Source organism: Halyomorpha halys, unplaced genomic scaffold (genome assembly GCF_000696795.3).
Source record: "Halyomorpha halys isolate HHAL.00 unplaced genomic scaffold, Hhal_1.1 Scaffold121.1, whole genome shotgun sequence".
NCBI lineage: Eukaryota > Metazoa > Arthropoda > Insecta > Hemiptera > Pentatomidae > Halyomorpha > Halyomorpha halys.
The window spans coordinates 1295125-1308854 of record NW_027107242.1 but is presented as its reverse complement, the minus strand read 5'-3'; the positions used below and the strand labels follow the sequence as shown (position 1 = coordinate 1308854).

The following is a 13730-nucleotide window of genomic DNA, read 5'->3' as shown; positions in this document are numbered from 1 at the left end:
TGTTCACCAGTTTTGAAATTATAGCTCTACAGTTTTCTAAATTGTCAATGGCTAGATTTTTAAATACAAATAGCTCTTAAATTTAAATTAACTTTTACCTGACATGTTACATGCTATATGTGCTTGTTAGAAAATTTTTCAAAGAAATTACTGAAAATAAGTGATTTTATTCTTAAACAATACATAGGTTTTGAAGTTAGGAGGATAATGGGTTTATTAATACAATAAATACTAAAAAAGTGGGTTATAGACACAATAACAACTTTTATTTGATATCATTTTTCTTAGAACATAATAATTTTATTCAAAGATGCACAATAAAATATTGAAAATTAGTAGCAACCTAAACTCAAAAACTTTCAATACAGTTAGTTGTCAATTAGCTCATCTTCATTTTCTTTCTCACAAGTTTGAAGATCAATAAGACACTCAGAAACTAAACTTTCACACAAATTCCACTTTTCACTCACTCTAGACATGTAGTAATACATTTCTTAAATCAAATTCGTAGTAAACAATAACATGAGGCTCTGGAAGGAAATTATATAAACATAAAGGCTTATAAAACAAGTTGCTGAGAAAATCCGCTAGTGGCTCTTATGTATTTAACGTTTAACATGACTTCAGCTCACAATCGTATAGTTATAACATTTAACACAACATCATGAATACCCCTAATATTTGCGTAAAGATTTCAACCTAAAATTACTTGCTCAAAATACCCTAAATATATGACGAAATAACCGATTTATTTATATATTTATCTAAGTAATCCAAAAATCTATTAAAACAAACCTTGATAAATATTATTAAATATATATTTAAATTAGATGTTATTATTTTTTATACATGATATTTTATTTATTAATTTATTTTAAAAATTGTGATTATTGTAACTATTATAACTAAGTCTAAATAAGGAGAATAGTTGAATTAAGAATTGTGAGGATTTAATTATATTGAGGTAATGCTTTTAATTAAAAAATATATGTGGTTAGTTAATTTAATTGTGTGTATATTATGAATTGTGTTAATTTGTATTGAAGATTACCTGACGATGAGACGATAGCTCTGAGACCTTGTTTATGATTCATTCAAATAAAGAATTTTAATAAGGAAGTGTTTTACTACAACTCATTATAACAAAATTTTGATTTTATTATTTTTTTTCATAATTATTATTATTATTATGGAATGAAAAAAGAAATAAACATATATAGTAGTCTCCATAGACTTTATTTTTGTATTATTATTCTGAAAGACATAGGGATATTAAATTTCCTTCCTATAAAGTAATAATTTCAATATTTGATAAAAACAAAGAGTTCATTTTACGTAAAAGATAAAATTTTATCAGAAGAGGATGTGGGATGATATTACGACATACCTCCTTTTAGCTGAGGAATAATATGTCCCAAAGAATGTCTAAAAGGACAGACAGTCGCCTGGATTAAATAGCTTCTGGGGTAAAATAGCGGGGTTACGCCCTTTTCATTTTTCCTCAAATGAAATTTTTCCTAAATTCTCTGCACGTTATTAAATGTAAAAATAGGTTGTGATTATTTAAGGTGTATTCAGGTTGTACATGATGATAATAAATATTATTTTCGTTATTTCCTTACTCGTTCCTTACTTTGTTACTCCTCGTTTGCTACTGCTTTGGAGCAAACGAGGAAGATGGATAAATTGTATATTTAAACATAACATATTATATAATTGTTGCTATATATGCACATTTAGCAAAAAAAAATTTTTTGATGTTAAATTTAGACTTGAGGCCATTTCGACTAACAACTCAACCCCGTCGTAACTCAAAAACTTTCTGTAAATAAATAAAATATATATTGTTAAAGTTATTTTTTATAGTTTGTCTTTAAACAATTCTTAATTTATAAGTCCATAGATCGCCTAAAACTTCGAAACTCAGTCATTAAATATTTATATTTATTAAAATCTGAAGAGGTGCGCGCTTTATACCTTTTTTACTAACAAGAACAATCTGGGTTGAAATAATCACTCGTTTAAAATTATACTTTATTGTTTACTATACAATAGTTTATTATTTGCTATATTTATATTTATTTGTTAGGTTAAAAAAGTATTTTTTCTGATTTCCATGGTCCTTATCATAAATAGAAGTCATGAATAATTTCAAGTAGTCAAAATGTTAAATTAATTCATAGTCAAACTACCTCTATTTACTTATTATTATTATTATTCATTTTATTTATTCATTATTTTTTTTTTTTCTCTCTTCCCTTTTTCAAATTAACTTGTTTCTTTTTACTATCAGAAGACAATTGTTTGTTTTATTTAGGTGTACCAATTTCATTTATTTTTTGTTTTTAATTTTACTTTCCTCTTTTATTAAGAAGCATTATTCTTATCTATTTATTTTATTATTATTATTTTTTTTAATAAAAACATTTTATACAGTTAGGAGAGTCATTTGTATGACTATACCCCTCATAATCAACTGTTAAAAATATATATAATGTAAGTTATATCAACCATGTAAGGCCCACCAGGCTGAACTGGCATAAAAATAAAATAAAAAATAGTCAAAATGTTATGACTACTACTACAACAACCATATAAATACAAAACATTATATATTTTAACGTTTTTGTGAACGTTAGAGAGGTTAATTATTATTAATATACAATATTAAAGAAAAGGAAGCTTTATTTTTCTTCTCATCTTTTTTTTTTTTTTTTTTTTATTGTCACTGAACAAATATAATACACTTGGCATATGTCAGTTGTTGATAGATGGGGTGATTTCCCGGAATAGTGGGTTTGCACAGGCCCTTAGCCCATCAAAGAATCTGACTGAAAATAGGAGAAACACTTAAAGAACTATTCTACCTTTTTAGATAAAGTATCTTATTAAACCTCACAATCGCAGAGAAATATATTTCAAAATGGAATATTGTTCGATCTGTATATCTGAAAAGAGATGACAGAAAAATGAAAAATAAATCTATTGAAATAGAACCTACTCACCTATTTTTAGTTCATTCGAAAACTTTTTTTTATTATAATTTTATTGACATTTACAACAGTACATAATAATACATCCAGTAAATTTGATGTAAGGTAATAATAGGTCTCGTGGCCAACTTATTTGAAAAACTTATATTTTATGAATGTTGTCTTAATGAAAATAGGATCACCTTTCTTAAAACCTATATTACACAAACAATCTAACCAATGTAGCACAACTTACATATCATTGTATCCTTAAGCACAAGGATCCGTTGTCATGTAAATATGTTATTCAAATACTATATATAAATTTGTTAATTTCTGGCTATTTATATAATTGTAATTTTTTTTTCAATGGCGCGACAGACCGTGGAGTTCCAAGGCCTCGCGCGATACTACGCGTACTTAAGAAATACATCGGGCGTTTGCTTCCTTGTTTTCCGGGTGGTTTTCATAGGGTGGGTCCAGCACTCCCACGCCTATTTTGTGAGTGCCATCCTTTGGCTAACAGGTCTCACAAATGCCCGGGGGAGATTATAATGAATATTGCATAATGTTTAGCTTGAAAAAATCCCGGGTTGGGCCGGGTTCAACTCGCAATCTATGGGTTGGCAGACAGGCGCGTTACCACACTGCTACCGTCACCCATAACTTATAATTGTAATTATTTAAGTATTCATAACTAATAAAAATGCATAAAAGTTTGTGATTTCTCATCTCTCCCTCTTATTAACCCAAGCCATCAACGTTTGTTCTACAGCTACCATCAATCTCTTCTTGCGTGACCAGGTCTAATCTGTTCAACACAGGTTTCTCATTGAGACATTTTTTTTTAGGATTCTCTCAACATTAATTAAGATTATCCATTAATTTAACTAAATAAGGCTATGTTATACGTTTTTATTACGAAAAAGAGATGAATAATAATGATTAAAAACTAATTAAGAAATTTTATTTTAAAACCATCCAAATCCATTATAAAAATTTTAATATGTTTCTTATAAAGTAGAAATATATGTTAAAGTAAAAATTACTGGACGGGGACTGAATTTTTTTTAAATCACATATATCTATATTTACTCAGAATCTAAATTTAATTTATAAAATAATTCTTAATCTTAAAGAATTTGGAAAATGGAATCAAGTAAATTTAGCCAATCCAATGTGTAGGCTTGATATCAATCACACAATTTTCGGTACTAATCATTAATAACTCGTTCAACAAACATATGAACGAGTTAAGCATAGTGTTTATTTATGCGTGTTGTGTAACATTCCCATTTACGATAGATCAATGATGTTGAAAATATACATAGCATTAATCCCCTCCAAACTTTAATATAGAAGTTTCGTGTTTATGATCCACAACAAACAACCAACAAAAAAGACATATTTATAATAGACCAATACATAATTGTCTGAAAAAAATTTCACATTATTTAGAGAAACGTAAATGCATTTTATGTACTAGCTTCATTAAATCATTAATTAAATATTTCAGTAACCTTGAGTCTCAAAACAACTGGAAACATCTCACTAGAAAAGTTGCGCTGTTCAAGTATCATTAGAATAGAAATACCACGTAAAATGGGAATATTTCCAAACTTGAATATGGAAGTTTAGGACCAGTCCAATTTTAAGTTTATGTGCTGAATCTGGAGTATCACCCCTACTATTTAGACGAATATTAGCTATAAGTTATTTTTCCTGGCTATACCTGCAACCCTCGCATTCAACTTATAAGTACATCTTCAATCCTAAATTCTCTAGACAGCTCCAACAGAAGATAAATACAACACTATCTCTTGCTGAACGATTATCGGCTACTATCACAGAATCAAAAGCAATAGCCATCAATATACCACAAAAAACAAGCCCCCCTGGACCTACCAACGTACAAATGTAAATCTCCAACTATCCAAATACCGCAAACAAAATACAAGGTCAAAATTTCAAGAAAAGTTCCGAGAACTGCTAAAAATTCTACCAGAACATACCGTTATATATACAGATGGCTCGAAGTCAGATAACGCAACAACTGATGACACAAAACACAACTTATAAAAGAAAACTGCATCATCTGTCTATTATTTATACCGCAGAACTAAATGCCATAGCATCTGCCCTTTACTTTTTCGTGACAAATATACCAAATGGAAATATAGGAATAATATCGGACTCCATTAGCGCTCTTCAAGAACTAGATATAATGTATTCAGTTCATCCACTCGTTCAACGAATTCATGAATACTTAATAATGCTAAAACAAATAGATAAATCAGTCTACTTCATCTGGGCTCCCGGGCATGTTAGTGTTACAGAAATGAGATGGCCGACAAAGCTGCTAGAGAAGCGCTAGTCCTTCCAGATAGAACTGCAGCAATGAACTTGCTCGTCCTTTTATTAGTTTTATTTGTATTACACTTTCTATATTAACTCTTTTTTTTTTTTATACAAATCAAGATAGTATTATCTTGTATTTATATATTTCGTTTTAACCGTTCGTTCAGCGATTATCAACATTTTATGGATCCGTTCGTTACCAAGCTTTACAACATTTCACGCTTACATCCTCACCAGATATTCCATAAACTAAGCATCGCTAGTCAAAATGTGGAAGTCTGAGGGATGATACTAGAAGATACCTGATAATTCGTAAAAATGAATCATAGAGTTTTATAAATTTTGTAGTCTTAAGTTTTTTAAACAGTTTTCGAATTTATTAACAATCATTTTTTTTTCTAACTTAACTCAATTATACTTCAATCTTAATGATACCCTATTTTAACCTGAATGAAGACTAATAATGATTGTATTTGTGTCTTGTAGGAGTTCACTTCGATACATCCTCCGACAGATTGTTGAACGAGATCTCGACGGCGATTAAGGTATACGCCCATGGAGTTGAAGATTTTGTCAGCGACTACAACAACAGAGAATACTCCCTCAATACCCAGCTGTCTTGTGAAGGGGTCGGTGACTCCAGGTGGAGTACCGGTGATAAGTTCTACAAGTAAGTCATTAGGGTTAATTTATGCGTTTTATTAAAATAATTTATGAGTGTTTATTTTCTTAGAAATATTTCTGGCTATTCTATTTGTACATCAATGCGTAATCACAGACTTAAGACTTAAGGAATAATTTTGTGTTATCAATCTTTGTTTTTGTAGTGTACGTTTAGATGGATTTGAGCTTTAGTTATTAGAGTTATAATTTTTATAAGGAAAAAAATCATTTTATCATTTTATTAAAATGAAAAACTTATTCTTAGCGTTGTATGAATAAGCAGTATTATGTTATATTTAGAAAAAAAAATGTGAAATTAGAAGTAAAAATAAAAATAATACTTTTATTGGTTTTTGTGAAATTACTTATTGTGCTGCACACAACATTTTATACAATGTCAGGTAAATACAAATTGTAGTGACAACTTATACATTGAGACAAGTATACTGTACACACTTGACACGCCATATTCTAATAATATCAATGTAGTTAAAAATTGTAAGATTTTGATTAAATTTTGACAAAAATAGCTCCTCTCATTTAAAAGCTTTAATTTCTAACTACTCTATCTCTCTCTCTCTCTAGCACCAGCTTTAACAGGTTAATGGTAAAACTTTCGCCTTGTCTAAGTCCTTTGTAAGCCTAAAAGCACTGTATGGTATCCCTGCGGATTTTCATTGTGTGTTGTAATCGCTTTACAGTCATTTCCAACATTTTAATGAACTAGTTTTGAATCCAAATTTATAGTGAAATAGTTCAGATAGTTCTTATCACAAAACAAAAAGTGGTCATTGTACTTTATTTTATTATTTGTAAAAGGTAAAAAAAAAAAAAAAAAAAAAAAAAAAGATTGCCATACGGAATTGTTCAAAAAGGGTATGAACTCACTCGAAATTAACTGATCGAAGAAATCCATATGGAATGACATTTAATTAAATTGACTAAGTGATAAAAAATACTATAGTTTCAGACTCTTAAAAATACGTAAATATAATTGGCCAGTCATTATTATTTTTGAAACAATAGGATCGTGGAACTACTTTTAATGTGGCTCGATTTAATGCAGATTAGGAGAAACAATCCTGATTTAAATATCTTATGAAATAAGATAATTTTTATTTGTTCCCCGCCCATGCAAAACAAAAATTAATTTAAGAAATTAAGTACATTTAAAACCTACACAATGCAACAAATTGCTTCCGTTAAATCAAAAATCTTAAAAACTCATCGAAAGGATTAAAATAAGTTCTATTGAGCAACGTTTCAAATTTAAATTTTCGACGAAAATACACGTTTTGATGTTTACAGAGTCCTAAAACCAAGTCTCACAAAATGGTTTGTGTGTGCGAACAGCCTAGATCAAAAACCAAAAGATTTAAGAAATTGAAATTACAATATACCTACATGGGATATTAAGCAACATTTTCGTTAAAATCGACTCAAGAATGAATTACTAATATTCTCAGGCCATTTCTGATATACGGATGTGAAGTTTGGGGGCGGGATCCTTTACGAAAAGGAAGGAAATACAATGTTTTCAAAATGAAGTCCTACGAATAGCAGTGGATTATCCATGGTTCATAAGAAATAGCCAATGGCATCGGGAATTACAAATGGAGTCCATAGAGGATTACATCAAAAAACAGTTCATGAAGTTCCACTCCCAGTTACTGACAGTTAAAAGAGTAGTGACCTACAACTTGGGAAACCCAACCTCAACCCGAAGACTGCAGCCCAGGCTGCTGCAGGACATTCTGTTATAAATTCTATATTTATTAATTCTACTATTCACACTACTTCTATTTAACTTTTTTTTTAATGTTCTCTCTTTTTCTTTTTTAAATTAACTTGTTTTGTTTTTTTACCATTTGAGGACAATTTTTTGTTTTTTTAGGTCTACAGATAACGTTATTTTTGTTATTAATTTTACTTTTCTCTTTTATTAGGAAGAATTATTTTTATATATTTATTTTATCTTAGTTTCTTTTAATTATAACATTAGGGTAAACAGTAATTATAGGTTAGGGGTGTCTTTCGTATGAGACTATTCACCCCCTCCCCCATAATCAATTGTTAAGATAATAAAATAAAATGTAACAGTTATGTAACCATGTCGATCTGTTATAAAATAAATAAATAATTTTTTTTTAAATTACAAATATTGATGTCACTTGGTAAATCAATATAGAATCAAGTGTTCTTTAATATTAACTAGCTTTTATCAACATTGAAATAACATTGCAGGGCTGAAATATTGAAAATAAAATAAGAACTTATAAAGCACCTTTAATTTCATTCATATGAAATAATTATGGCTCCTATTATAAGTAGTAATAAAAACAGATAATTTTGAACTATGAATAAATTTGATTATTAAATGATGGAGAAAACGGTTTTCATGCAAACCACCTGAAACTGACTGAAAATTCACGATTTCATCGTATCTCATTCTATATTTAAAGTTTATTAAATTGTTGTGTTCTTTGAACAAAGTTAATAATCATTTTTCACAGCTCAAGAAATCCTAGGATACGAATTTTCATAGTAACAATAAATAAAAATTTATTGGTTAATGGACTCAACAAGTTGGCAACGAGCTCGCAGATAAAGCTGCCAGAGAGGCACTGACGCTCCCTGGTCGAGGCACCGCCGTTCTTACACCATCAGAACTCAGTACACCCCTTAAATTACAAATATTGGAAAGATGGCAGGTCAAGTGGGATGAATGTTCTCCGAGGAAATTAAAAGGAATCAAATGATCAGTAAAACCATGGTCGACATTTTACCGCAACAGCCGCAGAGAGAAATTTGCTCTAACCCGCTTGAGAATAGGTCATACTCTGCTCACTCACTCTCACCTGATCAGAAAACTACCGCCTCCAACGTGCAAATATTGTCAGTCCATTCTCACGATTAAACATATTTTTGAAAAATGTACTCACTATTTGCCTACAATAAACAGGATAGGACTGACCCCAAATTTATCAGAAGCTCTCACAGATGAGGAAGGTAAAGCTACATTAGTGTTTAATTTTTTGAAAGCACGTCGCCTTCTTTCTAGATTATAACTCCTTCGATTTTAATATTTTTAAATTTATTATTTTTTTATTATTAATTTTTACATTTGTATGAATCACGTTCCTCTTTAACATTTATTTGAATCACATGTGTGTGGGGGGGAGGGATGTTTGTGTGCGTGGATGCATGTGTTATGTTTGTAACTTCATCATAAAAGCATGATATAGGCGTTGATGACCAGAGGGTTTTACGCCTTTCAGCAACAATAAACAAACAATAAATAAAAATTGTCTATATTTTTTAATTCCCTAGTTTTTGCTTATTTAAAAAAATTGTACATCTCTCATTGCTAATTGTAATAAAGAATATATAAAAAGTAAATATAAAATATTTTTTTAAATACGGTTTTTCATAGCTGTTATTATAATAGTTCGATTTTACTTTCAGATACCTGTATAAAATATTAAAATAATAAATTAAGGGGAATAATTATAAAAGTCAAGGGGATCGTATGTGAATATTCAAGAAATGTAAAAGGATTTTTAAATTCATCCCAAGGCGGTAAGTGATTCGAGTGGGAACTCCTATAATGCGAATTACTTCGTTGCTCGATGTCCCTGCAAGCGGATTGGCTAATACACTTATTCGGTTATAGAGTTAAATTTTGAATGTCAAAGGGAGTATTTTGAAAGAATCTGAGCAAATATATAGCTGCAGAGCTACCACAAAGAGGAGTAATCCCTAATCCAGCTGAGTGTTGACAGAAACATCGATTGCTGAGGTTGAAAGAGCCTAAGTGTTCTCAGAAGCAAACGGTTACAAATGGTAGGATAAAACAGAAAGAGTAACAGACAAAGTTCTACAAAGTAAGTAGAATCCATTTATATCTAAAGGCAGCGTGATGGTTTTTCTTAAAATAGAAGCTTCTTGAACAAGAGGAGGATATTGTTTTTATGGTAACAAGGAAAGAAAAGGAATAGAGCTTTTTACCAATTGCTCCTCAGAAAAAGATATAGAACGATGATGAAAATTAATTTTATTTTTTTGTCACTAAAGTGCTCTTTGTGATATTAGTTGCATGAATCTACAAAATGTATGTAAGCGTCTGTAAAAATATGCTTTATATTTATAATGCACAAGAATTTACTTTATTGGCAAAGTATAACTTGTCGCTTTTAGTACCACTATCAACGATTACTTTTCCATCCTCTTTTAGTTTGTTTATGACTCTAGGATCAAATTTATTCCTGATTAAACAGATACAAAACATTGCAAAATAAGTAATTGTGTAAATTATTTTAAATATTTTTGAACAATAATTAAGTAAATTCACTTTAAAGAAATTGTTTTTGTTTTTTCCTGAAGTATTAGATATTTAAAAAAAATTAATTTAAATTAACTTTATTAATAATTGAAATTGTAGTTATTGTGACTTATTACTTTAATACTCCCTTTACTTACATTCTGTGCAACTAGTTCCGCGAAACCTATAGACCATTATCTGGAATAAAGTCTATCCCTATATTCCTCTGGATAAAATAACAAAATAGAAATCTTGAAATAATGAACCAGAAAAGGACCTTAAAAACGTCTATTTTTTCTGAATAATTTGAAATGATATTTGTCATTTTTATTATTAAAAAAAATTAACCAACATTATATATATATATATTTTTTTGATAGATTTATTTATTGATAGATATTACAATCTGCCACATAGTTGTGGGCAATAGGTAACAGTGATGAGTGATCTCATACATACTAAAATAAAATAAAAAAATAATAATAAAAAAAACTCTCTTAAAATATATACAAACAAAAGAATAGACAAGATGAACATAATCAAACTATCTGTATGAAAAATAAATAAATAAAATAACGATAAAATAATATATACAATAGCAACATTATTTTAACAATATAATGGTGGTCAAGTGGAAACATACAAGTAACAACTGAAAAAACAAAGTTTTTATTGTCCGAAATGTTAGAGCTAGATCCAAAGTTTCTTTCAGTTTAAAACAACTGAAGGTTAAAAAAAAATATCGATAAAAAATATTTTGTTGGTTGACATCTTTCAAACGTAGTTGACCGCAGTTGGAACGTAGCTATAGTTTAGCAAAATTAGAAACTTAACTATTATTAAACATAAATCTCTAGAAAATTACATGCATAAAATTCTAATAGTGTAACAGTTGGCTTTGGGATGAAGTGGGATAGATATTATAACTATCGTGTATTTTATCAGTGTGCAGCATTTATCCTGAAAAGTAAAAAGTATTGAGTTCGATGAAAAAATGATAATGACTCCTGTGAAAAATTATATAATAAATTTCTAGTATAAGTAGTCCTATAACATTTGTTGTTGGGCAGAAAATTGTTTGGTAACAAAACATGCTGGGCAGAAAATTGTTTTCTCTTACACGGTCGCCGTGAGTCAACTCATGTGAGTTCTGGAGCTCTCCTGGTGTCCACCCAGCCTCTTGAATTGGGTACCCTTAATTGGATAAAAATCTGGCGGTCGAGCGTGATTCAGACTAAATCACATCCTTGTACAACCGTTGGCTTAGTAATAATACTTCCTTACAAAATACTGAACCCGTGACCTCCATGGGTTCTGGTGATACAGATTTTAATTTTATTTTTTAATTAAACTTTTTACCATACACGTTTCTGATATATGGTGGAACCAATATTAATCCAATCATATTAGACCCTTAATCCTATAATTAAAAATGAATAAGTGACCTCATAAATATTTTTTCATAATACTTGTGTGATTTATGTCACAGGATTATGTCATTTCACTAAATCCAATACCTATTGAAGTGCCAAAACTAATTATACTCGGTTTACATCCACATATCCACTTTCCCTTCATCTCAGTCCCGATGTGTAAACCTGTAGGAATTTTAAAACAATATGAAATAGATTACTGCTTTGATATTGAATTTTAATATAATTTACTGAATTGAAATTAAGAAATTAATATAATTTTAATAATAGACTCCATACTCCTAATGTATGACTAGATTTTTTTTTCCTTTTTTCACAGTTTTTTTTTTATTTTAACACAGCGCTAAATGTTTTTTTCATTTTACTAGAAAGTTTTGATTTGTGTAACAAGCATAACTGTAGTAAATAATTTTATGGGCCTGAACTGCATTATCAGTGCTACAAACATTGTAGACAATAATTTTGTTTGTCACAACAATAAGGATAAATAGCTATATTCCATGTTAAAAGAATAAATTTATTTATTAGAACTCAAGCAGTTGATGAGATAGGATAAAGAAACAAAATGGAGATCTAAATTGAAAGAGAAAGAGGAACATCGTTGAAATATTCCTTTCTCTCCAGTACCTTTTGAAACCTTAGATCAACGGTGAGAAGGAAAACATTGGCAGTCTTCATCCTCTCTATCTCGTCCTGATGTAAAAGGATACGAATGTCACCGTTGTATATTTTCGTTTGCGCCGGGAGATGTAGTGCTGTGTAAATAATTTTAATGTTGAAGTTTTGATAGATCTTTTTTTATTATTATTCTTGTTTTTTTTGTTTTTTTTATAAATCGTAGATTTTTTTTGCCTACTTTTTTCAGTAAATCAAATATATTTTCCCAGTAATTTTTAAGTATTATTTATTAAATATAGAAATAATTCATCGTACGCCTCTATGTTATTTAATATTGATTTTTATCTAATATGAAGATGGTCAGGGTTGCAGTCAAAAAGAACAAAAATAGTTTAAAACTGAGAAATGAAATGAAAAAAGAGTTTTATTCTGGGACATATGTACCCCAAGAATTTATATATGGTCCATATATTAAGATATGGCAAGTATTTACAAGTTTTCAGATAGTATAGTTTAATAGATATAATGGTAATCGATATATGCCTATTTATTTGATTAAAATGATGCGGGGGTATGTTTATACAATAAGTGGAATAATATGCGTTGTTTAAAATGTTGATTTTAATTTATATTTAATCCTAATTTAGACAAAAACTCTAAATTTTTAACTTTCCTAGTTCTAGGTTTTGTAATAAATAATGAGATAATATGTAGAAAAGGATATTTAAAATATTCTCCAAAATGAATATCCCCTACAAATCTCTAACATAACCTTTATCCGTTCATGTCTTTACTTGTAGGCGAAAAATTTACATTATAAATAAAAAAAAAAATGACATCAAAATTTCTTAAGCGCGTACATTTTTTTGAAAAGGCGAAATTTATACTACATTAAAAAAATTAATAATAGATAAAAACTTTAAAATTAAATAATTAATAGATATAATGAAATTAATTTTAAAAAAAGAAAAAAAAACTCTCCTATAAAACACAAATAACAAGGCTTGAAGTCGGCATGGGATTTGTTGATACTTCTGCTGGTACTATAATTTTTTGATATCACTTTGGAAGCCTAAAATACAAAATTATTGACTGGCTGTTTGTTTATTTATTTAAGTGTTTCGACCACTAGGGCCATTTACACTGAATTTACAAAGTTACTATTGACATATTTACAAGTTACATTACATTACAATTTTCAAATTTACAATTAGTTAGACTATGTGATCATAAATATTAATGATTTTTAGAAAGTAAAAAAGTTTTGTTATTGTTGTGGGATCTTCGCTCAACATCTCCTGTAAATCAGAAGAGAACCGATGTGGTTCGTGAGCAATACATTCAGTGAGAATATGCCTAACGGTG

General features: G+C 29.1%; 1 protein-coding gene across 2 annotated transcripts in view; it reads left to right on the top strand.

Moving 5' to 3' along the window:
• The window catches only part of Nmdar2 (NMDA receptor 2), a gene marked incomplete at its 5' end in the record, with an annotated part of 971135 nt that overhangs the window by 787401 nt on the left and 170004 nt on the right, over positions 1-13730 (top strand). For both annotated transcript variants that reach the window (XM_067045541.1, XM_067045540.1), the window contains 1 exon segment: positions 5817-6000. In XM_067045541.1, the coding sequence (XP_066901642.1) occupies positions 5817-6000 (184 nt within the window).